General features: G+C 37.4%; 2 protein-coding genes and 1 long non-coding RNA gene across 5 annotated transcripts; all 3 read right to left on the bottom strand.

The window, feature by feature from the left end:
• Window positions 1–21: 21 nt before the first annotated feature.
• Window positions 22–3906, bottom strand: LOC114142963 (uncharacterized). The gene is made up of 8 exons (XR_003595133.1): window positions 3461–3906; window positions 3073–3372; window positions 2678–2998; window positions 2278–2583; window positions 1893–1935; window positions 1327–1512; window positions 1098–1171; window positions 22–716 (listed from the first exon to the last, which is right to left on the bottom strand). It is a non-coding gene; the product is annotated as an uncharacterized LOC114142963 (long non-coding RNA).
• A 2223-nt stretch (window positions 3907–6129) lies between these two features.
• On the bottom strand, window positions 6130–13385 carry chrna3 (cholinergic receptor, nicotinic, alpha 3). Of its 2 annotated transcripts, XM_028014616.1 has the most exons (6): window positions 13235–13385; window positions 12733–12872; window positions 9960–10004; window positions 8177–8286; window positions 6552–7752; window positions 6130–6458 (listed from the first exon to the last, which is right to left on the bottom strand). In XM_028014616.1, the coding sequence occupies exons 1-6, from the start codon at window positions 13293–13295 to the stop codon at window positions 6330–6332; spliced, it is 1686 nt and encodes a 561-aa protein (XP_027870417.1). In that variant the 5' UTR covers window positions 13296–13385; the 3' UTR covers window positions 6130–6329. The 2 variants fall into 2 exon arrangements, with proteins under 2 accessions (XP_027870417.1, XP_027870416.1); XM_028014615.1 differs by lacking the exon at window positions 13235–13385 and having other exon boundaries at window positions 12733–12948.
• Window positions 13386–16098: 2713 nt separating this feature from the next.
• Window positions 16099–22717, bottom strand: chrnb4 (cholinergic receptor, nicotinic, beta 4 (neuronal)). 2 transcript variants are annotated; one of them, XM_028013882.1, is made up of 7 exons: window positions 22381–22717; window positions 19984–20129; window positions 19107–19151; window positions 18766–18875; window positions 17679–18436; window positions 17383–17591; window positions 16099–16716 (listed from the first exon to the last, which is right to left on the bottom strand). In XM_028013882.1, the coding sequence occupies exons 1-7, from the start codon at window positions 22514–22516 to the stop codon at window positions 16549–16551; spliced, it is 1572 nt and encodes a 523-aa protein (XP_027869683.1). In that variant the 5' UTR covers window positions 22517–22717; the 3' UTR covers window positions 16099–16548. The 2 variants fall into 2 exon arrangements, with proteins under 2 accessions (XP_027869683.1, XP_027869682.1); XM_028013881.1 differs by having other exon boundaries at window positions 17383–18436.
• Between the last annotated feature and the right edge of the window lie 3451 nt (window positions 22718–26168).

The following is a 26168-nucleotide window of genomic DNA, read 5'->3' as shown; positions in this document are numbered from 1 at the left end:
TCATCTCATCTCATCTTATCTTATCTTATCTTATCTTATCTTATCTTATCTTATCTTATCTTATCTTATCTTAAGCAAAGTCCACTTGTGTCTAGTTTCACTTCAGTGTAACCAGGAGAAGTTCACCGTGAATTTCACTTCTATAACAATATTATAACTTCTTAGCTAAGTTTGGCAGCCTGTAATAGATTTTAGACTGAGTTTCACCTTCCATCAGGATGACACTAAACATATATTAAAATTACCCAATCAAAGTGCAGACCAAAGTCTAATTTTGAATCTATGGTACAGCTTGAAAATTGATTTTCACAGTCACTACCAAGCTTGATAGAGTTCTAGTTGTTTTACAAGGAACTGGCACAACGTTAAGACTGGTAGAGACAAACCAATACAAATCCTTGCAACACATACAAAACAAATGTGATTTAAATTTTATTTTAAATTTTTGAAGTCATTTGAAATTATGTGACAAAATGTGAAAAGTTCAAGTTGTATGAACAATGCACTGTCCTTGTGGGTAAATCTATCAGGTCAACACTCTTGCATTGTCCTGGAGTAGCACAAAAGTGAAATGAATAAAATACCTGCATGTAATGGATTTATGTATCACATTCAGGTGAAGTCTTGTTCTGATGACTTTCATGAAGACTGTTATTGCTTAATGACAGAAGTGGTGTACAGCACACGTGAAGTACTTGGTCCTGCGGATGAATCATCTGCGGTGAAAAACACAGGAAGCTGTCGAGATGTATCTGTGCTTCTTTGTTTAGCACTTTTGTACTCGCAGTTATTTTCTAAGATATGCTTAAAAGACAATTTATGCATGGCTAAGTTTTGCTGCCTGTAATAGGTACATTTCAATATGTGCAATGTTTTACATTGCACATATTGAACACAAGGACCACACATGCGATGTTAAAGCTATTATAATATACATGAAGTTTATTTTTTTTGTAATAATACAAGTAATAATTACTTATTCAATTTGTAATGAATATTTTTTGAAGAAGAAAGTGATTAAAATCATGTACTGATGTTTAACATCTCTAACTCATTATAATATTTTTACAGACTGAAAGTAAATGATGACATCCTACCTGGAATAACGCTGTAAATTCTCTCACTTGAGTAATAGATGACGGCCCTTGTTGTCTCAAAACACTGTGAATTTCTGATGAAAAAATGTTCAGATTAAATGCTAGACACAACTTTTACTCCAGCCAAATAAATAAATAAATAAATAAATAAATAAATAAATAAATGTAGTGTGTTGCTAAAAACATTCACTTTCCTTTAACATTTTCACATTTCGGTCATGTCACAAACCTTATTGAGGTTGTCAATGGCTCAGATGCGACAACAAGTGGCCCTGCAAGTTGGTCCTCATTTGAAACCCACTCCCTGTTGCTGACAACAGGGTGGGTTGCTTCAGGAAGGACATTCGGTATAAAACTTGTGCCAAGTACATCTGTATGCAGCTGTGGATTGGGGGAGGCTGCTGTGCTGCAGCAACTGCTTGGAAGGAGAAGCAGAAAGGAGAACAGCAGCAACAAACACAAACAAGAGAATAACTATGAGGAAAATTTATGAAAAATTATGCATGGTTTTTCGTCTTTGCAAAATAACTCAATATCAGTCAGATTAGAGGCAGGATATATTAGAACATTAATTTTTAACCCACAAATTAACAATTGGACTTTGACTGGACTTTGGTTTTAACACAGGAATATTTATATAAGCTGATGGTTTGGACAGGATTTTACGATAATCAAAGTGAAGAGGACTGAATATACCTGCATGTTACACATATCGGATTTTTATTAATAAAACATATAAATATATAAACAAATAAATTGATTACAGGTCTTATAAAGATTGATTTGCAAACTTACTCTTCTTCGCTCTCCATGCTGAAAGAATTCTCTTCTTCTGATCCTTGAAAGAAGATGATTAAATTAGAAAAAAAACTACAAATAGCCAACTATCAGTAATTTCAATGGGATTTTGTACTTATGTTCTTTATGATAAAAAATATCTTGAAGAACTTTAAAGCATAAGAAAATTATGAAAGTTTAGAAACATTTACTATTCAACAGGCTTTGCCTTCAGCATTATAAACTTTGAAAGAGAAACAATATATTTCCTCTGTTTATTAAATAAAAAGTATTTATATTGAAGCGGATGAGTGGGAATATTTTCCCTGTCATATCATTACAAACCTCTTAAAAAATAGATTTTCTAAAGAATTTCTTTTCAGTGATTTTAACCTAAACATACCCTCTTGTGGTTCCACGTCTGTCAGTGCCAACACATCTGTATTCTGCTGCTCACTATCAAAATGAGACAACACACAATTCAAACAGAAAGCAAACCCTTCCTTATGTATTACATGTACATTGTATTCAATCACTGCCTTTTAATTTCTTCCGTCTGCCAACAGGGAGTGCAGCTAAACAAAGACTCACCATGGCTTGTGCAAAAGTTTGAAGCAATTTTTGTAAACGAACCATCCCAGACACAGACTAAAAAGCAACATAAGGACTGTAAATCCACAAGACAAAGCCGCCCATGGGATCAAATCCTCTGAAATACAAATTAAATTTAATTACATAAATTTTCAGAGATGTTTTAAGAGGAAACCACTGGAAAGTAAAATACATTGTGGAACAATTCCCACCTTTGACTTCCAGAATCACCGTATTTATTCCTTGCAGCTCATTCCATTGTTTCTGGAAGCATTTTGATGGCAGCAAAAGGCAACTATATGGACCCGAATCCCTTGAAACGGCACCTTCAATGCTGAAAGAGGCTTCCATCTGAGCAAGATTAAATACTTGTATTTGGAGGATGGTCTCATTCTTCTTCAGGTAACAGTAGATGAGTTGACAGTTATTGAGAGTGTGCAGGGTTTCCGAAAAGGTGCATTTGAATTCAACGTGGCTTCCCTCATGAACTGTGAAGGGTCCAGCTATGGAGAGCTTTGCAGGGATGAAATTGGCTGCATAGCAGTTGGAAAAAATAAGAAATAAAAGCAACTGCAAGTGGGATTAAAAAGAATAAAAAGATACTCACCTATAACCAGAATCTCAACTTCATACGGTCCTTTCCTTTCTACATCAGAAAGGCTGTAATTTGTAGTGGAGTACAAGCAGCTGTAATTTCCACTGTGATCAAGATGAAGATTAGATATTATGAAAAGAGCATCATCCAAAGTTTGCTTCTGTTTTGATTTCCGAAATCCTTGTCCATCTTTCAGTAAATAAACATAAAAAGAGGGGTACTTCTTTTGCCCGAATATGCTGCAGTATACATAAAGGTCACTGCCCTCTCTTACAGTTCTCTGCCGGGCCAGAATCTTTGCAGGATACATGTCTACACAAAAGACACACAGACAAATGTAGCAACATAACATCTTAAAATACATCTTGTTCTGTTAAACATTGTTGTAGATTGCGCTCACCTTCTGTCTGGCCAATGACCTGGTTTAGCAAAATATCTTGAAGACAATAAGTGTAGAGTCACATCAATGTCCATTGTGCAAAAATAATTAAAATGTAGATTTTGTTTCTATCTGCTGTCAGTCTACTTACAGAAAACAAGTATTGTCTTCATCTTCAGCAGTACTCTGACTCGCTCACATAAACCTTATAATCAGACCTGATGACTTGTTCCTGCACCCACAGATAAAGCATGCAGGAACTATAACACACCACTTCCTTATTCTTCTTTGCTGGCCCATTGCATTTCTGGCCATTCTTCTTCATTTCTCACACTCAGTCAGATTGGATTGAGACCATCTCTGGAAATAAAATTTTAAGTCTAGCAATTGATTTTCTATTGGATTTAGGTCTGCATCTTATAGAGGTGACAAGGAAGAAGGTAGGTAGAGAAGATCGGGAGACATTTTGAGTTTCTTCTTGGTGGATTTTATAAGATGATGCTTCATCTCTGCCATATTTGATAAGCCACAAAAGAATGCATACTTTACTTCTTACAATTCTCCTTAAGCTCCTCTCGGCTCCCCAAATCCACTCATTTCACATAGACCTGAAACACACCTGTACCTCTTTAGTCTGCATCAGAAGATTAAACTAAACAATACAGTCTACACTGAGAAAGAGGAATAAGATTTATCTAATTAACAAACTCATCTTCACAAGTAAATGACTGGTAAAATACAACACTCTATATAACAAGGATTATATGTGAAGAAAGGTTACAATAGCAATGTTAAACCTAAAGAATTTTAAATAACTGTAAAATAAAATGAAATAATTTATTAATGTTTAAGGAACAAGTGGAGAATAAATTAAAGTTCAACCACTATACCACAGCCCCAGCTGTGTTCTTCAGCCGGGGTTGTGGCTTGTTTGGGGGGGCATGTGCAGTGTTAACTTTCTGCCACAATAGCTTTTTGCATGTAGGTCAAAGACTTTGCTCACCCTATGAGCAGAAAATCTCATGAGAATCGCATTGAGGAGTTTGTGGTTGTAATTTGACAGAATGGGTAAAGATGATAGAGGTATGAATGCTATTCAAGGCTCTATACTTCTTGAACATTTCATGCAGCAGCCATTTAGACTGTTACACATCAACATCTTTGAGCTTTAAAAGTAAATTTGTTTTGTTCAGACAATGATCATGATGCCCTCTGACACCCATTCACACAGTATCTGTGGAAGGTCTTGTACAGAGCAGCCAAATGAGCACTGAGGAGGCTTTATCGGAATTGACTTGAGTCAAATCACTATGAACTATTTAAATAGGCTATTTAAAGTTGTTATCATAGACTTCTTTATCACAGAGACAAACATAGTAATCATAAACCACATGCATTTCCTTCTCTCTTTGCAAACCTTTTATATTTAGTAGAAGCTCAAAATAAGACACAAAGTTTGTCATAATAAAAAAAAACCTATCTGATCTTTAGAGTCAATTTTTAAACATATTGACAAATGCAAACCATAATCAAAAGTGCATCTGGCTGACTTCTTTTTCTTTCCTCTGAGCTCAAATATTATAAATATCATAAAGTAATTCATAAAGATAAAAAGGTCCTCTCTTTATGCACAAAGTTTTATCAATATAAAACTTATTGCGTGACATAAAACAGCGTGACATTTTCAACATAATTAGCATTACCCATGTGTGTTTACATGTGAGAAGTTGGCAAAATGTTGCTGGATCAACCAATAGCATGGCAGTCAGGAGAATTGTAGTAACAACCCATGACCACATGATGTCACCCTTTTGGAACAGTCTGCATCATTGCTTGGGTTTTCATGAACACGTTGTTATTGTTAGGATTTTAATCCTTTAAATATAAAACTAAGTGTGTCTTTCACAGTATTGTTTTAATAGCTGTAAAAAAAATCCAAGCTTATTATACAGCCTGAAATCTTCCAAAATGAAACTTTTATGTCTTTATTTTTTATTAAAGAGCATACTTAATTAATAAATGAAAAAATATATCGTATTTTTATTTTTTGGATGAAATGTTTACTTGTGATTGAAATTGTTTTGTTAGGTTTAAATTTTTTTTCTATATGACATATCCAGCTCTGCGACAGACTGGCAACCTGTCCAGGGTGTACCACGCCTCTCGCCCGAAACGTTTGCTGGAGATTGGTACCAGCACCCCTGCTGACCCCACTAGGGTCAAGGGTGTACAGAAAATGGATGGATGGATGGATGGATGACATATCCAAACCAGAACTTAAAACTTACTCTGTCACGCCCTGTGACAAAAATATTAATTCTTGCATCTGTAAAACGAATCTGACTCTAACGTCATAGAGTCATGAAAACACAAGAAAACACAGAAAAATGTATTTACTTTTCCATAATTCATTCAAAGAACTGTCTGTAATGTTTTTTATAATCTTATTTTACAAATGCAGTTGTGAACCATTTTGGCTTTTAATGAAAATTTCATAACTCTGTACAGAGCTTCATTGCATCTGAGAGCAGCATCAACACTCTGATAAAATGCTATGTTTACTGGACCTCTACCACATTTTTTCTTGCTTATTAGCCTGTGCAACCATTTAAGAGTGGGTGTTATTTACTTATATATGTGTGATTTTATCTGTGAGGTTGGACTTTCGGTTCAAGAACTCCAAACTCATGTTTTGTGCCACAGATTTATTTGCCATATATCCAAGATAAAGTTGTCAAACAAATAGCAAAACAGAAAAACACTTAATCCTGGCATTTTTCTCCTTGACTGTGTGTCCTATATTTTTCCACTACTCAGACAGAGACCACATCCTGTATATGAGAGCTGTGTGCAATTCTGCGGTGTGGAGTAATAGTTTTTATAAATTCAATCAAATATCCTCCCCAAGTAATAAAGGCTGGAGGAAGAGGCCAGCTGTCCCCAGGATGCAGACAAGCACAAAAACCCAGAGGAAGATCCTGTCAATAACCATGGCAACATACTTCCAGTCATCTTGAACCTGTGGGAGCATCACAATGAAAACATGGTTACTATTTCAATTTTGAGAAAAATCTCCAGTAAATGCTTCTAAATAATTTGAACAACTCTTTACCTCTTTAGCTTCGTTCTGAAGTCTCATGTTTTCTGCTATGTATTTAACACTTTCAATTGCCTCCCTGACCTCAGGAGACAGAGGCAAAAGAGACAAAACTCCCCCATCTAGAGACTCAGAACTGGAGCAATGACTGTCCTGTCTGACCCCAACACCAGTGCTGCCAGTCAAGGCCCCCAGGCTGCCCAGTCCACCACTTCCACCACCAGAGTCTGAAGGCAGTTTGCCCGATCTCTTCTGCCAGCAGCAGTTACATCTGTCCTCACAGCACAGGACGCCAGAGCTGACACATTTACCAGATTCTTCGCTCAGGTTATTCAGGTTGGAGAGGTCTGTGTTGTTGAAAAGTCTCTGGCGCTTAGTCAGGCTCGACACAACACTGGATACCAAAGCTTGGGGCTTGTGTTGCTTTTGCAGAGTGCCTGAAGAGTGGACAGCGCAGGTTCTCAGATGCATTGTCTCAACACTTCCAGCCACCGTCACCTTCTCCGGGTCCCTCTCTGGCCTGGTCATGAACATCACTCTGGGCAGCAGTCCTAGAAACACATGCCGCACCCAGCAGGGCATGGTGTGTGTCTTCGGTGTGCGGTAGTGCACATTCAAGACAAAAACGGTAATGACAATGGAGAGGGTGACGAAAATCATGGTGAACAGGAGGTACTCGCCGATCAAAGGTATGACTAGGGAGGTAGAGGGAATGGTCTCTGTTATGACAAGAAGAAAGACGGTCAAAGACAGCAAGACGGAGATGCACAGCGTGACTTTCTCACCACAGTCAGAGGGCAGATAGAAGACGAGCACTGTCAGGAAGGAGATTAAGAGGCAGGGGATGATCATGTTGATTGTGTAGAAAAGAGGCAAGCGACGGATATACAAGGAGTAAGTGATATCAGTGTAGATCTCCTCACAGCAGTTGTACTTGATATCATGCTTGTAGCCAGGGGCATCAATGATTATCCACTCGCCAGTCTCCCAGAAGTCCTTGAGATTGATAGTTGAACCAATCAGCACAAGGTCAATCTTGGCCTTGTCATAAGTCCAGGAACCAAACTTCATGGTACAGTTTTGGTAGTCGAAGGGGAAGTATGTGACATCGATCTTGCAGGAGCTTTTAAATATAGCTGGTGGGATCCAAGTGACATCACCGTTGTAGCGAAGGAGGGCCTTTGTTTTGTCATCAACCTGAAAATCTCCAACTGCACTGTTAACAAATAACAATAAAGCTAATGAGAGTGGACAGTGCTTGGCTGAATAAAGATATAAAGTACTCACATTGTAATATAGACATATGCATAAAAATACAATAGAATGTAAATCTCATTAAAAACTTTCAAACAAAAAGCCCAAGAGTTGAACTTGTAAAATAACTTAGGTTGTTGTTATAAACTTTACCCCAGATGTCTGCAACAACACAAGAAATGCAAACATGCCAAAAAAATCATCAGTTGGATGCGTTCTAATATCTGGTGTAAATTTTATTCCAGTGAACTCTCAAGAAATATAACTCCTGAGATAATGTTGACATGTCTGATGCTCATTTTCCTCACTCTAGTTTCTCAGTGAGGATCAAGATACACCCAAATGAATATCCATAATGATAACCCCCTCCTCAGATTTCCACTTACTTATTATAAAGAACAATGTCTGGCTTCCAAATTCTGTTCGATGGTACTCGGATGAACTCCACGCCGCCAAACTCTTTAGGATCCCATTTGAGTTTATAGTCATTCCAAATCTGGCAAAGGACAAAATTTTTCATTTACTTAAAAAAAAACAACAACATCAAAGCTAATTTAAATGAGCATCATTCACTTGAGCAGCAAAACAGAAATATATGAGGCCATCACCTTTGTTTATGACTAATATTTTTGTTTACATCTGGTAACTTGATTTGCTAATCCAATTAAATTAAATACAATATCTAACCACCTCAAGATTGATGTCTTTGTGCAAAAACCCTTCATCTTCCTGCAGATGGTCCTTCACAGAAATTGGCAGCAGGGGAAATCAGAGTCAGACTTCGCTTTATTGGACAAGTAGGTTAACACACAGTAATACAAACTGTCTGAATACAACAGGGAATCACTAGGATACATCCTGTGGGAGACCATATGCAGCCTGTTCTGCTGCACAATGCCAGGCTTCAGGCAGTTTTAAACAACTGTCTCTCACTAATGCTGGCAAATACATCAGGCTTGATCGTTTAGGAATATGTAATGTTTTTTTTTTAAATACAAGTAAAACGTATTTGGTTTAGAAGGCAGAACATCAATATAAGAAGTTAGCAGTTGTTTTCCCCTGGTAATTATCATTTAAAATTGATTTCAAAAGGATCCTCTTCAGCTAAAACCCGTCATCTTCTGTTGTGCTGTATGAACAAAAGTGTATTTATTGTGTGTTTTACAAACTTTTTTGCTACAGTGTCTCTGACCCTGTTGCAACAGTTTTCAAAATGTGACCTAGAGACCTGCATTGCTATTTCACTTAGTTCACTGCAGTGTGCATCATGACAGCAGAAGTATAATCTGGAGGGACAGGCAGGTGGTTGTGTAACCGATCTTTACACAATATTTAATTTTGTTACAGCCTTGCATTATGTAATTTTGTAATTTATTTTGTTAAGGTTTTAATCTTTATGTTTAATGTGATGCAGAAGCTTGAAGTTTGTGGTCACAAAAACTAGATTTACAATCCTCACTGCGTGGCATTACAAGCTGGTCAAATTATTTTGATAACATCATAAAGTTAGCCAGATCTAAGTTGATATGATTGTTTTTTCTATTTACATCAAGATCAAATTGATAAATGTGCTTTAACAGCTTCCTCCCATAAATAATTAATTGTTTCAGTCTGGGCAACACATGGCAAGGCAAGTTTTGTAAAGAGTCATTCATACATGGAGTATTTTAGAGTCATTTGACAGAAAATTAAGGGACAAGGATACAGAAAATTACAATAAAACAAAACATGTATTAAAATAAAATACAGAAAGATGGGAACATCAGCATAATTAAATTCAAACTGAATTCATATTCAAGAATTATTTATAAACTCACCATAGGAAATGAATGAAGAAAAAACAGATCTGAAGAAACGTAAAAAAATAAAACAAACAAATACTTAAAATAGACTTGATAGCAATTCAATTTATATTTTCATCTTTGGGCTTTCATTTTCAGTTCTGGTTTAAAAGAGACTCTTAATTTTCGGGACCAAAAAATGGACTTATGTCTTTTCTACATTAAGTTGGAGGACAATTTGACCCCATTGGACTCCCATCATAGCACTAAACAATACCGTTCCTTTTCATGTCTATCGATCATTCCCAAAGAATTATGTAAAACAACAGACTGGACCCAGATTTGATGTCTCAGGGTTTGCTTTCACACTCATAGAGCATAAACTTACATGTCTCAGCCACAGATTGGTTTCCATGATCTGATTGACTTCATCCTGAGAATAGAACAGAATGAATTATAAAGACATCAATGCAAAAAAATGTTAAAAAAATAAACAAAAGCAACACAATATTTTGCGACAATACCGTTACATGGGATCATGAAGCTCATCCGTGAGAATTGGTCTGTGTGTTTTCTGCAATCTCAGGCTTTTGTAAATCCCCCAAAACGACGATTTAGAGAGATGCACCTGGCTCCTATGAGCCTGGTGCATAACTTACACGACAGCTGGAATTGTGAAGCCAGAACACAGTTTTAACTTTTACTCTGAGCTGCAGCAGAGTGACCAAGGAGGGGGGAGAGAAAAGTTGCATGAGACGGATTTATATGTGACTTAGACCATGAATGAACCAATTTCCTGAGCCAGTGCATAACATTAACCATTCATGTGACCATGTAGTATCCAGAAGAGTCCGAAGCTGAGTGATGAGCACAAGCGTCTGCGATCATGCCTCCATCATCTTTTTTATGTAATTAGGACAATAAACTGCTTTCTCTCCCGGAAAAGCATTTGCTAAGAAGGCAAGCTCAGTCCCACGGGTGAGCCTGCTCCCTAATGGTAGCATGATGACTCAAGCAGCCCTGGTGATGAGCTATTGATGGCCTGAATGAACTCATACAGGCGTGTGGTAATTGGTGTGGGCAAACCAATACCAATTGTGGCTGGCTTAGGAGCAGCAGGTGTTGCTGAGTGAAAACAGTCATCCATCAGCAGCTGGATCTCAGCGGCTTTCTCCACTAAATGTGTTTTTTTTAACATCCTCATGCACCTGGACACATCATCAGGGATGCGGCCAGAATAAGGATGAGTGTCTTTAACCCAAAAGGTTCTTCATACGTATTTAGCAAAAGGATTTTGGGAAAGGAAAACAGATTGAGATTAATTGCATTATATCATATTCTACATCTCCTATGGCTAGTTAGCCAAGCAAAAAAAAAAAATTCTGTTCTCTTGTTACATTGCAATGAGAAGTTAATGTACGTTATCAGGATTTTATTTGACAGTTCAGCACAAACTAGTGTGCTATTGTGAAGCTAAATAATAAGAGAAATCTGAAAACTAAGATTTAAATGAGTATTTAGATCTCTTTATACTAATAACCTTAAAAATCCAGTAAATAATTAGCACATATTGTTAACATGTTTATTTTAATATCATTAAAAATACAGCTGCTCTGTGAAAAACAAGAATAGAAGTGCAGAAAACAAAACAATTTGTCAAACTTTCCACATCTTTATGAGGATTGTTTATCATCTGAAAATGAGCAGAGCATTGCACAACCACACATATCCTCTAATTGACTATTAGTCAGAGAACCAGCCTTGATTACCATAGAGGAGCTGCAGAGACGCTCATCACTGCTGGGATAATCTGTTGACAAGACAACTATCAGTCCTACACTCCACAAACATGGTGTGAATAGAAGTGTGGCAGGACAAAATCTGTTGTTGAAAGAAATCCAAGACAAGTCTTGTTTTCATTTTTCCACAGATCATTCAGGGGACAGAGAAAACACATGGCAGAAAAGTCTTTGGTATGATGAGACAAATAAATTTACTTTTAGGCCAATAGGCAAAGGTGTGTATGTGGAAGAAAACTAACAAAACCTCACTCTTAACACACAATTCCCACAGTGAAACATGGTGATGGCAATATCATGCTGTGGGAATGTTCTCAACTGTAAACATTCAGCCAGAGCTACAACTGAATGATTTTAATCATTGCTTTCTCATTTGCTAGAACGGACCAATCAAAGTCAAAATTTAAATCCATATAAAGGATCTGTGGGAATATTAACCAACTGCTGATGGACTGTGCTTAAGTTACTTTTTTCCATTTCATATTTATGCATAACTTGATGTTGATGTATCAAATGAAATATAAAAATGGTTCAAGGAATATGACATCTATAGTAAGAAACTGGAAAAAAATGGACATGCAATTTTAATTTCACAGCATAAGAAAAGAATGTTGTCAAGTATTTCTAATATCAACCTGGCAAAAAGTGGAATAAGACATTAGATGCCAGAAGCACTGCATTTGAATGAATCCTCATCCGCTTTACCCTCCTTAACTTACTTTTTTCTGATGTTTTATTAATATACAATAGAAACAAATTAATAGTAAAAGATAATTTGCTGCTTCACTTTTAGTTAGAAAATTAGGACATGTGCAAGTGAACATCAGATTATTGAAATAAACTGTTCTTTGATTTTCTATCACTTATCAAAAGACTTGCAGCAGCATCAGCGGCCTTAGCATCCCCGTCCTACCTGGACAAGCATCTGAATTCAACAAACTGGAGGAAAATCCAACATTAAAACAAGAAATGCTCATCAGACAAGGCAGTGTCAGAGTGAAGGACTGCTTAAACTGAGAGCTACTTAGACACCTGACATTCCCCATCTTGTCTCAGCCAGGCAGCCAGCCAGTCTGACCCTGTCATTGCATGTCTCTTTCCTCAGGTGGATAAACTGAGGGCTGCTGTGATTTGGCAGGGAGTGTTGCAGGTGTCTCAGGCTGCATCCCAGTTGTGTCTGATTAACAAAAGCCCATTAACTGACACATGGCAACTTTGATCAGACAAAATAATCCTTAAATAACTTTTCCTTTTTTGTTCATCTGCTCGTGTCTTTTGACCATAGTGATTTATATCTATTGCAAGGGGTAAACTGTAGTCAGTGCAGGAAAAAGAAGAAGAAAAACCTTTTCAGCTACTTACCACTTTGACCAGCTGTGACATGGACACCTCAAACTGCACAATGACCGGATCAGACACATTTTCCACAGGCCGTATGTACTGATTGTAGTTGGAGAATATCACTGAGAAAAGCTTGTGCTCTGCTTCTGAACATGTGCCTCCTGCACCGGAGCAAATTGTAAGACATGGATCAGTGACTGCAGGATTTTTCATAACGCAGAAATCCATGTCATACATTTTTAAGATAATTTTGTTATTTTACCTGCATGCAATTTGGTCTTAGTGCACAGAATACAAATTTAACATTACAAGTCACTCAATGAATAGCAACTACATTAAATAATTGTTGCGATTAAAAAAGAAAGTTTTCAAATTTGTGCATGTTCAGCTGATACAAAAAATTAAAATTTGGTGTTTTTATAAAGACATGCTAAAGAAACATTTAAGCAACAAGTAGAACTATGAACAGAAATCAAGAAAATGCAACAAGTAAGCAAGATGTTATAAATAAAAGAAAACTTACCTGACAACAGGTACAAAAAGAACAAACAACTAGGAGATATAAAGTCAAATCTGTTATCCATCCTGTGGTAACCGATAGAGGACAAATAAATCTGGGGTCAACGGCAGCAGAGCTCCTCGATGCACACGGAGGGAGAACGAGTGAAAGCGAGTGTGCAGCTGCAGACACAACCGGAGAACAGGGGGAGGGAGGCAGTGGCACAGTAAAACACACAGCCAGTAACCGAGAGGAACCACGCAGCACACAGATGTGCAGGCTATGGTCACCGAATCAAATCAGACAACAGGAGGTGTGAAATTTAAGAAGGATTTTTGTTTTGTAAAAAACAAGTAAATAAAAAAAAAGATAATTCCTTTAAGTCAATATGCTAATTGTCAAGCAGCCACTGGGTTCAGCAAATCAAATGCTTTATGCTGTCAGCAGACCAAGTGGTATTCACTTGGGTTTCCCTCTCACATGCATTCATCATAAATTAAATATTAAATCACAGGCCTCTGAGCTGCAGTGACAGCCTTCAGCATAACATATTCATCAGTCATTTATTCATTTATTTTTTGAAAAGCATATTTTAATTAGAACTAATTGTGACGCTGCATTTTAATGCAGAACCAAAGTCCGATGTTTTAATTTTTGAATAAATTAACTAACTTTTTTTCAAACAGCTTTGTGGGCGTCCTCTGTTAGGGGAAGAAAGGGAAGATCCAAGTTCGCTTCAGCTGACATCAAACAGACTCCAAGGTCCTTAGAAAATAAATTCAAAATTTCCAGGACCAGGGTAGTTGCTTTAGCTCCCTTAAGTGAGTATAGAAAAAAAAGTAACTTCAAGATGTGGAATAGTAATGTCCTGCACAGTGAAAAAAAAGAAAAAGAAACAACAGCAACAGAAAAATAATAATTACTGGCTCGGTTAGCAAAACAAAACAACACAATAAGGTGTCAACATCTTCAAATATTATCCAGTAGTTAAAGTCAAAAAGAATAAAAACTTCACAGGATTACATTCTGTTCAAATACTAGTCCTTGTTGGACATATTCACTATAGATTAAGAAATTAGAATCCATTAAAAAAGCTTCGCTCCTACATATGATATGGCAAAGTACTGTAACTGACTTAGTTTTGTAGATGACTTAAGTATTTCAGTTCTGGTGGAGTTTGTAATGTGAAACTTCAATATAATTTAGATTCTAAATTATAGTGAAGTCCTGAGCCGACCATTAGCACTAAACGTGGAGGTGGCAGCATAATGCTGTGGTGTTGCTTCTCTTCAGCAGGGACAGTAAAGCCAGTCAGAGTTGATGTGAAGATGAATGGTGAATGTGAAGAAAAATGAGCATAAACTTTATGATCGAAATGTACAAAACTGGTAGAGAAATCTCAAAAAATAATGTAAAAGGTATCAATTAAGAAAAAGCACATACTTCTGATAAAAAATCAAAATCCACAAAACATTTACACTTATTTTTTCTGTTATTAATAATTATGAGAATAATCTTTATTGTCATTTCAGCAAACTGATGCTAGTTATAATTCCTGAGCAGCCTTTGGGATGTTTTAACTGATATTTGAATTATGTATCTTTACGGTTGGAAGGCCTCCTGTCCATCAAACTAATTTTTAACTGCCTCAATAGATATTTTAGATTCAAGCCAGGCCTGACAATATTTGGCTGAAGTTCAAGACAGCTTTCCAAGAAAGTAAGACAAGCTTGAATCCCTCAGAGTGGTGTTAAAAACATGGATAATAGAAAGTAAAGTGAGAGAATGAGAAAATAAGTTTTCCATCTGTAGGAGATATAGAATGAGAAGCTCTTACACAAAGTTGTGGTCTTTTTCCACAAATGCTATTATTTCACAATTTCAACTAACGCTTGTCTGTCAGGACTATGAACACATTTGGACTTAACTCTATGCATGCCATGCTTTTCACTTTTGTATTTGTAAAAGAACTTCAAACTATGTACTTCACAACTACTAATTAAATACTATGTGTAGATGATCAAAGTGGTGAAAATATTCAAAAGACACTTCACAAGAAGATTTAAAACTGTAATTTCACAACAAAAACAGTTCACTGCTACTTTTTTACAATCTGCACAGATCGACCAAAAGTTTGAAGTTAAGCATGAAATAAGAAACTAGTTGACTGATGTGGATAAAATGTTTGTCCAGTTTTGAATGCGAGACTTTATTGTTGATTTTTAAGGGTACTTTGCTAATAGCTGTAAACTAAAAGAATAAGATATACAAACGAATGACTTTGAAACCTGTAAACCTGACGGCCAGTACAGCAGTTCTGTCCATTAACATGAGCTCTGATTGATTAAAAGGAGATTCTCCTTAAGAGTCTGCAGAATCTCTAACGAGCCCACTCAGCACTGTTTATTGAGCAGTAAACCTGGAGTCTGCCAGTGTATGTGTTTCAGTGCTTTGGCTCCGTTTGTCTATATGCCTGCACTTTCTAATCTGCAAATAGGACAATTATCAAAGATCAGCTCAAGTGTAAAGACACAAATGAGAAACCACAACTGTTCTCCTTCTTTATAGATTAAAACATGTTTATTTACACAACCCCACTTTATTTAAACAACTTGGCCTTACTGCATAACAATCAGGTCTCTCCTGTAGTTCTGTTGTGTCATTGTGTACATGTTAAATATGTTTTTACACATTCTGATATTTAAAATAAATAATAAAATGTTCAGACCCGGAACGTCTTCTTCAATCACTTGGCTCAGAGAATGAATACCATTTCCTAAAGAACAGACAAAGCACTTTGGCAAGACCTGGACAATCTGAAGACTTTTGTGGACATTTTTAAACATTTAATCAGACTAAAAAGGGAAATAGACTTGTCTTTATTTTTATTTTTTTTTTGATGACACAGTAACACAAATTAGGAGTTAGGCAACATCTAACAAATTACATATCTTTGTAATTTTAAGATTTGTTTCATCAACAGTTCAGTGTAATTCAGTGCAGTAAAAGGACACTTAGTCATACCCTTGCTCTTTGTAGATATCAATACCAGATAAATACGACTTGTGCACCTGACTGTTTCTTCATTAGGTCTCATTGTTTCATTTTAAACAGAAAGATCCAGAATCCTACCTGTGTACTGCATTATTTGTTACAGATCAGAACTGAACCACCTTCACGTGATGTTGACAAGGTTCAAATGAGAAGTCAAGAGGTCAATACTTTCTGGTCTCAGTGCAGTAAACACATTGGATATTTTACATCACTGGTTCCTGTCACAACTACTGTGACAAAGAGCTCTAAAAAAGGTCCACGTGGCGCACCTCGCCCCTCGAGGTTCATCGGATTCGAGGCGTTTCTGAAATTGGCTGCTGGTTGGGAACAATCTGACTCTGAAAAAGAGGCTGGAGAAACAAGCCCAGGGTGCCCACCACACATACTATGACAAAGATCCACAGGAACATACGATCCACCACCATGGCCACATACTTCCAGTCTTCTACTACCTGCAAAAGGAAAGAACCTTTTTCAGAGTTGTTTGTATTTGTCAATTAGCCACTCATAAAAAAGTAATGATCAAATAAAAAAAAAACTTTAATATAGATTGCAATGTGATTATATTAAAGTAGTTTTAGGTCACAGCAAGAGCAAGTAATCAAACATATAAAGCATTAAAGAATGTATAGTATTCAGCCATGAGCCATCGGAGGCTGAGATGTTGTGTTTTGACCTTAAATGGGCTTGTCTTGCTTTAAAATCCCTTCAATCTGAATGAATTGAAACAAATCTAAAAAGGACCTACCTTAACTACAATATGTATTTAGACCTCTAAACAGAGAAATTGAAAAGTCATTAACTATTGTGTTTATTGAAATCCACCATAGAAAATTCCTGGAGGTTCCATGATGTACCATACCACTGCCAGTCATGCCACTGCCAGCCTTGTTTTATCTTTTGAAAGAGATAAACTGTCAGAGATGGTTTTCCATACACTGCCCACTGTCTTGTTTTGTGATTGCTAGTTTTTAACAACAAATCCCAATCAAAACAAATTCAAAACAAGGTGAACAGTACAAACCTGCTGTTTATTTTAGGAAATTAAAATGTGAAACTATTTATTAACCCAGTTTACACAGGACTAAATGATGTTTAGTATTAACGTGGATACGTACACTTTGATCATCATCGTCACTCATCATGTGCTCAGCCACAAAGCGCACCCCATTCATTGCCTCTTGTACATCAGTAGCCCAGTCAGGATTGCTTCTTTGCTGGAGATCCTGAGTGGAATTGAAGCCACTGATAAGGTAATCACCAGACCGTATGGGCTCCATCCTGTTGGTGTACCTGTGTCCCATCGGAGAAGTAACATTTTTGTGTCCTGAGGTAGAGAAGGCAGAGTCAGAGGACAGCAAGGCAGATGTGGATAAGGTGAAATCTGTATTGGGGGCAATTGGGTAACCCAGACCCAAAATAGCTCTCCTGGCCCGTAGGCAGCGCTGCTGACGCAGTCTCTGACGGGCAGAGTAGTTCTGAGGTCGTTTCATGAAGAGTAATGCAGGTAGTTTCACGAGGAATATCAGCTTGACCCAGGCAGGCATTGTATGGGTGCTTGGAGAGCGGTGGTGCACATTGAGCACACAAACACTGGTTATAATGGAGAAAGTCACAAGTACCATGGTGAACATCAGGTACTTGCCAATTAGGGGTACATCCAGTGACGTTGGAGGAACAATCTTTGAGATTAAAAGAAGGAACACAGTGAGAGCTAAGAGGACAGAAATACAAAGCGTCATCTTCTCTCCACAGTCAGAAGGCAAGTAGAAGACCAGAATGGCCAATGAAGTGATCAGAATGCATGGGATGATGAGGTTTATGGTGTAGAACAGAGGCTTCCTCTTGATGATAAAGTCATACGTGAGATCCACATAAGTAGGATCCAGAGGGTTGACAGTCCGTCTGCCCGGTAATGCCAAGATGTCCCATTCTCCACTGGGTGTAAAGTCATCCATACTGGCAACCTCAGACTTCAAGATCAGGTCGATTTCTGTGTGGTCATAGGTCCAGGAGCGAAACTTGAGGGTGCAGTTCTGCTGGTCAAAGGGGAAATGCTTGACTTCAATCTTACAGGCGCTTTTATAGATGGCTGGAGGAAGCCAGTTGATGCTGCCGTTGAAAAGAACAATGGCGTTGGTGAAAACAGTCACCTCGTAGGTTCCATCAGCGCTGTGGTGTTGAAAAACAGAGACGACAACAACAATTAACACATCTTGGAAATTGGCAGTCAACACACTGTAATCAGTGTAAGATGAAAGCCACCCAAACTGCAGGGTTCAGATAGTTATTTCAACAATATTCTGAGAAATGGAAATATTGCTCTTTCTTTAGCTACAGAGGTTTAAATTAGGCAGCCAAATAGAGTGGAAAAATGGCTTTAGAATGAGGATGAAAAAGTTTCTTTATGTAGCACTTTTGTATCAGATTAGATTACACACATGTTGACCTGTTTTTAACCAAAAATGGTAGCACAAGCAATTTCTTGGAACAAAGCTTACTTGTTGTACAGGACGATATCAGGGAGCCAGATGTGTCTGGACGGAATACGAAGCTTGTCGATACCTTCATACTTTGAAGGGTCCCATGACAACCTGTAATCAACCCAGTGCTGGAGAGATAGACGGATCTGGTCGGCTCACAGTGCACTTCCATAATATGAAAATCATTTGTAATTACATGCTTCATTATTACTAAAATATTGTTTGAAGCTATTTTACAGAAGGGATTTGTTCCACGTTGAGGGAGAAATAATGGCCACGGTTCAAGTTTAAAGGGAAGGGCATTTGCTGAGATAGAAGGTTACATATAAACAATATGATGCAGTGCTCCATAAACGTACCTGAGTGAGCCAAACATTTGTGGTCATGATCTGTTCTCTTTCATTCTGGAAAGGTAAAATAAGGTAGCAATTATATTTCTTGCAGGTTGAAGGGGCAAGCACAATAACTGATCTAAGAAGAAAATCAAATATCTCCTCCGACCTATAGTGTGAACCCAAAGATTATCCTGATTAGTTTCCCCAGCACTTTGCAAAATTTCCATGATGTTTAAATGATGCAATGATTAGTAGTGTCTCTTAAATAGATATTCCTTTAAGTAGAAAGTATTGTGTATTCTCTATAGTTTAAGTAAGTACAAAATTGTACACATAAAGTGTCTGAGAATAGGGAGCCAAGAAATAAACTGGAAAATTGAAACATATAGATCATTTCCCTACCCATCATGCCACTAAAACATGCACTATGAATAAAGAGGTTCCAGATAGCAATTATCCAAAGGAGTGAAATGGAAGCTCATAAAGTGAGGCTGTGAATGAGTTTCCTCTCTTGATCTGCAGCTGAGAGCAGTCTCTGTTGTAAATCAGAAAAGAGCCTTGGTCGCTGTGGCTAAACCAAGTTTATTGTCCCCTTTAATCCAGTGTGCTGAAGTTTCAATCTAGACATGACACGGGCAGAGATTACAGCTTACTAGATCTATTTTCTACTTCCTCCATTTGTTTAAAGCTGTATCCTTGAGGCTGCCATGTAATTAACTACTATTGAAAAACCTTGCAGCCCCTCAGTAGTCTAGATCACCTCTTTCTTCCATCCTGAGGTTTGTGTCATATCTACCTATTTGTATCTGCAGCACAGTAACTTTTCTACATGCATATACATAAGAAAAGCACACAAATAAACAAATGCAAATCTGTGTTGTCTATGTGTTTGCTGCCTTACCACGCTGATAAGCTGTGCAAGGGACACTTGCAGCTTTACTGTGACTCTCTCTGTCCTGTTGATGGCTGGTCGAATGAGCGGATTGTAGCGATCCTTTCCTAGCAGCCAGTTCATCAAACGTTCCTCTGAGTCAGCACTACTGCTACCTGGTAACACAACGGTGTTTGTCAAAAATCTTTATGGGACAGTTGGGGTTGCGCATGCAAAAATTCAGCTTCAGTAAAACATTTTACTGTTAATATTCTTATCAACTCTAATCTGGACGTCAGTAATGTATAACATTATTAATATATTTAAAAAGTAATAATATGTTTTATTATTTTTTTAACATGTGTTTATTTCTGTTCATTGATCACTAATAGATTTTTCTAATTTCAAAGAAAATGTAAATATTATTTAAGACCTGTGTGAAAAAGACTTTAAATACAGATATGTTATGTTTGGTATCCTCCTATTACAGCAAGAGTTATTATCAAGAATTTATCATTTCAAGCTTTGACAGTGTGACAAGTCCAAGTCCTTTTTGATTTTTGAAATCTCACAGTGTGACAGTGAAACCAACTGACATTATTTTTTCTACTTAGTAAATAGGCAAACGCAATTGTTCCAACATTAAATGCAATTGTTCTGTAAAAGCCTCAGAGGTTTGTTAGAGAAAATGATTGAAAGATCAACATTGTGAAGACCAAAAACACAGGAAGTGAGGATAAAGTTGTGCAAAAGTTGAAAGCAAGGGTGGATTATAAAACAGTAATCCAGGATTTGAACATTTCACACACCGCTGATTCATCCATCACTGGAAAATTTAAAAAAGAATGGCAAGCTACAAATACATCAAGACTTGGTCGTTCACTTACGCATACACACCAAGACATGGAGAGCATTGATCAGAAAAGCAGTAAAAAGGCCCGTGGTAATTCTGGAGGAGCTGTAGAGATCCACAACTCAGGTAGAAGAATCTGTTGACAGTATAACTCTTGTTCTCCACATATCTCACCTTTATGGAAAAGTGTTTTTTTCTCATTGTTGTGAGAAGGAGATGAGAAGTCCGATATGAAGTCAAGGTCCTACCCCATTTAATTTTCCAGCAGAAAGAAATATAAAAGTTATTCTAGTCTATTATCTAAAGTTAGATGCTTAAAAGAAACATGTGACGCCCAACAAAGGAGACAAATGCAAAGTTATCTTTAGGAATCTTCATCTCACTCTGTAAAACTGTGGGTTTTTTGGAACCTCGTCGTGGTACGACTCAAACTGTGTGTTATTATCCAACACATTATCACCCCTTGGACTCCTGTTGCTTCATAGGGTGTGGTGCAGCGACGCTCGGCTCTCCCACAGGTCCGTGGATGCTGACAGGATTGTGCTATTGTCAGTCACTTGCCACGGAGATTCCACCCAACGGCCCTTCCAAAGCATTAGTCAACAGATGGTGTGTTGTCAAAGCTCCTAGAAAACTGATTCAAACAAACTGTTCCTTCCCCAGAGGTGAAAGCCGTTTGCCAAACAACCAGGCTGCCGCTGATCGGCTGCTGCAAACAGATCCAGAGATGTGCCTGTGTGTGTAAAAGCTGAACATGGCAACTCGAACAAGCCGCTCGTGACTACTGCATTGACATTACACTGATTGAGAAGGAGGTCAGGCGCGTTAATACAATGCCAGGGTAAGCCATTTTGGAACTGAGAAGGTCATTCTAAACAAGTTTCTCAAAACCTATCATTTTCTGAAATGTTACACACTTAGAGAAGTGGGGTAAAAAATGATGTGTGAAAATGATGCAAAAAAGATTAAACTTTTTTTTTTATCCTTATTAGGCTCTCCTATAATCTAGTTATAATATTAGATCAAATGATTAGTTAATTTATCTTTCCCACCATATTTTTTCTCCCTTAACTCTATTCCTTAGGAGAGTATATATTTATTTCCATGACACATAGTAGGACTCCTACACAAAAATTATTACACAGTCTTTATATACTTATATACACTTCTACTACCTTGTTTTATTCTAAGCATTAAAACCTTTTTGTTTAAATATGTCAAATTCTAAAGAATAGAAAAACAAACATCTAGTGCAGGATATTTTGGCAACTTTCAGGTTACGTTTGAACTATTTGCTTTGTTCAGCCCAATGTTTGCATATGAAGTGGATAATAAGTTTTGTTACCTGTGTCCCATTTACTGTATGTTGTTTTTCCTCCTTTTTCGTAATCAAAGTATAAATCAAATATTTAATCATTTTTAAATATCACCAATATTTATGATTTTACTTAGAAACTCAGCCATCCAGTCGTTAAACAGGCAACTTTTGATGTCATCTTGCAGGGAAACTATTATAAAATAAAGCTTAGGAACAAAATTTTCATAGTTTCAGACAAAATGAAAGACATGCTTACAGTGAATCAAAGTCAAAACGAAGTAAGCGAGGATGAAGAGCGTCCGAGTCATGTTGACGGCACCATCTGGTCCCAGCGAGGTTGTCGGTGATGAAGCCCCACAGCTGCGCTTCTTAGCGCTCCTGTCCTCGGACATACCGGACTGTGCGCGCTTTACGGGTCGGTAACTTCACCAGTTCTGCGCCGATACTTGTTTGTTCCTTCATGGCCTTCTGCTTACACAGCCTCCCACTGTATGAAATTCACCGAGCTTCCGCTAACCTGTGGGGACCCTTCAGCTCCGCTCCCGTGCAGCAGCACCCTGTCCCGGCGTTCTGCTGACACTGTTCCCTGCAGGTCCTGTGCAAGTTTACACCAGCGCAGCAGCTATGGTGAATAGCCAGTATTGGCAGTTAAAGCATCTGTTAACCTCATTTAAAAAGGCATGGGTTATTTTTAAAGTATATTATAAATCATTACATAAATATATTTGTTTGACTTGCAGGTGCATCTAAAATTTAAATATAATCAAAAAATTTACATATTTCAGTTCTTTAATTCGACTGAAAATAATGTTATATAGAGATATAATCCATAGTGATATTTCAAAGGTTTATAAAGATCCAGAGGTTAGAACATTAGACCAATTTAAAAATATAGACTACGCTTTGTATGCTATGGCCAACATAGTCATAGTGAAGACAGCAGAAAGTGATTGACACCTTCCACAAAGAGGGTAAGCCACAAAAAGTCATCACTGACAAGAGCTGGATATTTACAGGTTCTAAAATATCAATGGAACCTTAAGTGGAAGGAAACAGGGAAACCCACAGCCCTGAGAGGTTTGTGGAGCACAGGCTGTTGAAAATTTGGGGGGGACATCTCACAAAGCTTGGGTGGCAGCCACATCTGGTGCTTAAAGAATCTTCAGCCCAGAGCATGGGCTAAAACTGCTGGATTCTTTGTGTTGAGCCACTACCAATCTTTCTAGAATTCAGAAGAGAAAAATTACTGGAATGTTGATAGTGAGTCCAAGTTTCTTTTTTTACTTTTAATTTGGAAATCTTGGTCCTAAAGAAAGGAAAGCCCAAAAGCAAAGTTCATTAAGAAAAACTTGAAATGTATTAACTTGTGCATGAAGTTGCATGAGTTTCACTTTTTCAGATTACTTAAATAAATGTCCTTATATGCACTAATGTACTGTCCATGTAACATGAATGTATAGAATGGAAACTCAAAACAAACTCTTCAATTTAACCAACAAAATAGCTAACAGTTTGCTTACATTTGTCATGATCCACAAATCAAAATAAAAAGCACACACGAAAACTGACATGGTAAAAACCTTAAAGACAATGATAAATATTAATTTCTTTGCAGGATGTCTATGTGGTTTCACAAACTTTTTAAAGATAAAAACCTGAGAAGTGTGGTGTGCCTTCACACCTTTCTTCCATACGTTTATGGAGTATGGAACAGGTTTCCTTCCTGGATTGCCATTTCCACGTAGATCTCCATGAAGATTGCATGTTCAGGGTGGAGTGATGAGTTAAGATTTGAGAAATGATGGATTCAAGGGTTGCAAATACTTTTAGAAGCCACCCTAGATCCATGATTCTATTATCAGCCACCATGATCAACTCTTTCCTTTCCAGCCATCATTTACTCACCAGGATTTTTCCACTCATTGTCAGTTACTCATTTTGTCATGTCTTTTGTAATGTACGGATCTAAATGCATGAGAGACCCAGAATTATGTGCAGAAGTGCCATGTAATGAAATAAAAGACAGTACGGTAACCATATCCAACATACAGTTGGTTATGTAGGAAGGGAGAAAGCAGCATGTTAACAGGAATACCACAGAGGACTCAACAACAACTGTCTTTACAGATTTATTAGGACTGCCTGGATGTATACATGTCACAATTGGACTCAGTTTTTTCCAACTAGCCAGCACAAGTTGACAGTTTTGGTGACTTCAGATCATTTGCAAGCCCCAGGCTGCATCGAGGAGAACGATAAACATTTCTCTGCTCCTGCAATGTGAGATTTAGTGAAGTGAGGTCCAGTTAGACCAGCACCAGTGCAATCTTAGCATAGCAGATTTACAGTCACCAGCCTGCTCATTATACAGACCAGTAAAGGACGTGTATCAGGCATGAAGAGTAGGCACAGGGTTATAAATTTGAACACCAGTGACCTCTGCTCTGGATCGTTGCAAGCAGATCAATAAAGACTGATTTTGTATGGACTCTGTTATTCTCATCAGGCAGAAGTAAACAAGGCCAAAGAATACGCTGCTTTATTCATTACATTGAATGTGCAGAAAATTGCAATGATAACAAGACTCCTCAATGAGCCAAACGACTATTCATTTCGTAAATGGCTGCCTTCTTCATTAGATTAGTGGTAACAATTTACAGAGTCACATATTCACAGACTGTGAATTTGTCATTATATTCAACAGAGTAAGTGACTGGATTACATCTGCACGTTTATAAAAGCCAAAAAATGAGGACACAGCCACTGAAAGTAAAAAGTTGAATTCAAGGATTGAAGTAAGCATATCTGGGTAAACAGCAAACTAAAGAAATTATCTGCATAAATCTGTAAAATAATATTCCAGCTGTCTATTTACTAGTCAAATATTAGTGGTTAACGTCAACAAATCAGAAGTGCATGGTTGTCAATAAAAATAATCACGGAAGCACAATTTTGTGCCCCTTGTCCTGATGATAAGGATCTCATCCCTTCCTTCAGAGTTACAAACAGTTATGAGTACTGTGAGCATCTGCAGGACCCAAATAATGGAAAACAGGGCGGACATGGTGGCATGTCGACAGATGGCTACAGTGTCTGTGTGTGCAACAGTTTGCTGTACGCCTGGAAAGCGTGAAGGGAGAGACACGGCTAATCAAAGAAGTGCTGCTGTTGCAGTACCATGTTGCACCACTGCAATACCGCCCTATAAGGGATATATATCAAGCAGGCAGTTCATTACCTGAAGTGCTTGGCTTCTGCACCACAGTCTCAGGCTCATGTGAAGATATTGATCTCTAACCATCCCATCACCTGCATGAAGATCAGCTCGTCTCTGTGGGTCATGGAGAATATTGGAAAGAAGATTTTGACTTTTTATTTTTTTCTGTTTGTGTGTACATATGGAAAGACTAAAAAGAAGTGGAAAATTTTACAATCTTTTTACATTAAAACTGAACATTAAAGACCACAGAAATGTACTGTGTTGGGATTCCTTGACAGTTTTAGATTGACATACAAGTTATACAACCACAAAATTCAATACATTTTATTTAGATTTAATTCCTTCTCCTAGGATTGCTTCATCCCAGTGGACAACAGAAAGCTTCTAGTCCTCAATTTTTATTGGATGAAGGTCAGCCACTTGACCTGGCCTCCTGACATGTCACCATAAGTCACAAGTAACATGCACAGTTCATTGCTCTATCAATGGCTGAAATCTATGCTAGTTTTGATGCAGCAAACTATAGGCCCAAAGAATCTCACTGCCACAATGTGTGACAGATGAGAAATGGTGGGTTTTCTGTTTTTTAAGCAAGAGGTTTCTAATAGAGTCATAAAGTTCTATTTTACTCTAATATCTTTTGACAGACAATACTGCAGACTCCATAGAAAATGGCAATTTCTCTTTTTAGAAAGCAGTGTCTTTCCTGCAAGACCAGAAAGTATGTTAAAAAGAACATATGTGAAAAATATGACAAAAACTGAAGAATCTCAAAAGTTAATCATTCTGAAATCAAAATAAATGTAAAAACAGATGATAAGCAA

Source organism: Xiphophorus couchianus, chromosome 4 (genome assembly GCF_001444195.1).
Source record: "Xiphophorus couchianus chromosome 4, X_couchianus-1.0, whole genome shotgun sequence".
NCBI lineage: Eukaryota > Metazoa > Chordata > Actinopteri > Cyprinodontiformes > Poeciliidae > Xiphophorus > Xiphophorus couchianus.
Note: the sequence above shows the minus strand (reverse complement) of the source record. Positions and strands in the feature narration are given on the sequence as shown.

Bases quoted from the DNA above. Each gene is read 5' to 3' on its own strand.
- chrna3 (XM_028014615.1), bottom strand. From the start codon at position 12,948: ATGTATGACATGGATTTCTGCGTTATGAAAAATCCTGCAGTCACTGAT. The intron at 10,005-12,732 runs GTAAGTAGCTGA...TTCTATTCTCAG, and splicing joins TGTCACAGCTGGTCAAAGTG to GATGAAGTCAATCAGATCAT. The intron at 6,459-6,551 runs GTAAAGAGTTGT...ATGCTCCCACAG, and splicing joins TTCAGAACGAAGCTAAAGAG to GTTCAAGATGACTGGAAGTA.
- chrnb4 (XM_028013881.1), bottom strand. From the start codon at position 22,516: ATGTCCGAGGACAGGAGCGCTAAGAAGCGCAGCTGTGGGGCTTCATCA. The intron at 19,152-19,983 runs GTAAGGCAGCAA...TTACCTTTCCAG, and splicing joins TTGCACAGCTTATCAGCGTG to AATGAAAGAGAACAGATCAT. The intron at 18,876-19,106 runs GTACGTTTATGG...CTATCTCTCCAG, and splicing joins CAAATGTTTGGCTCACTCAG to CACTGGGTTGATTACAGGTT.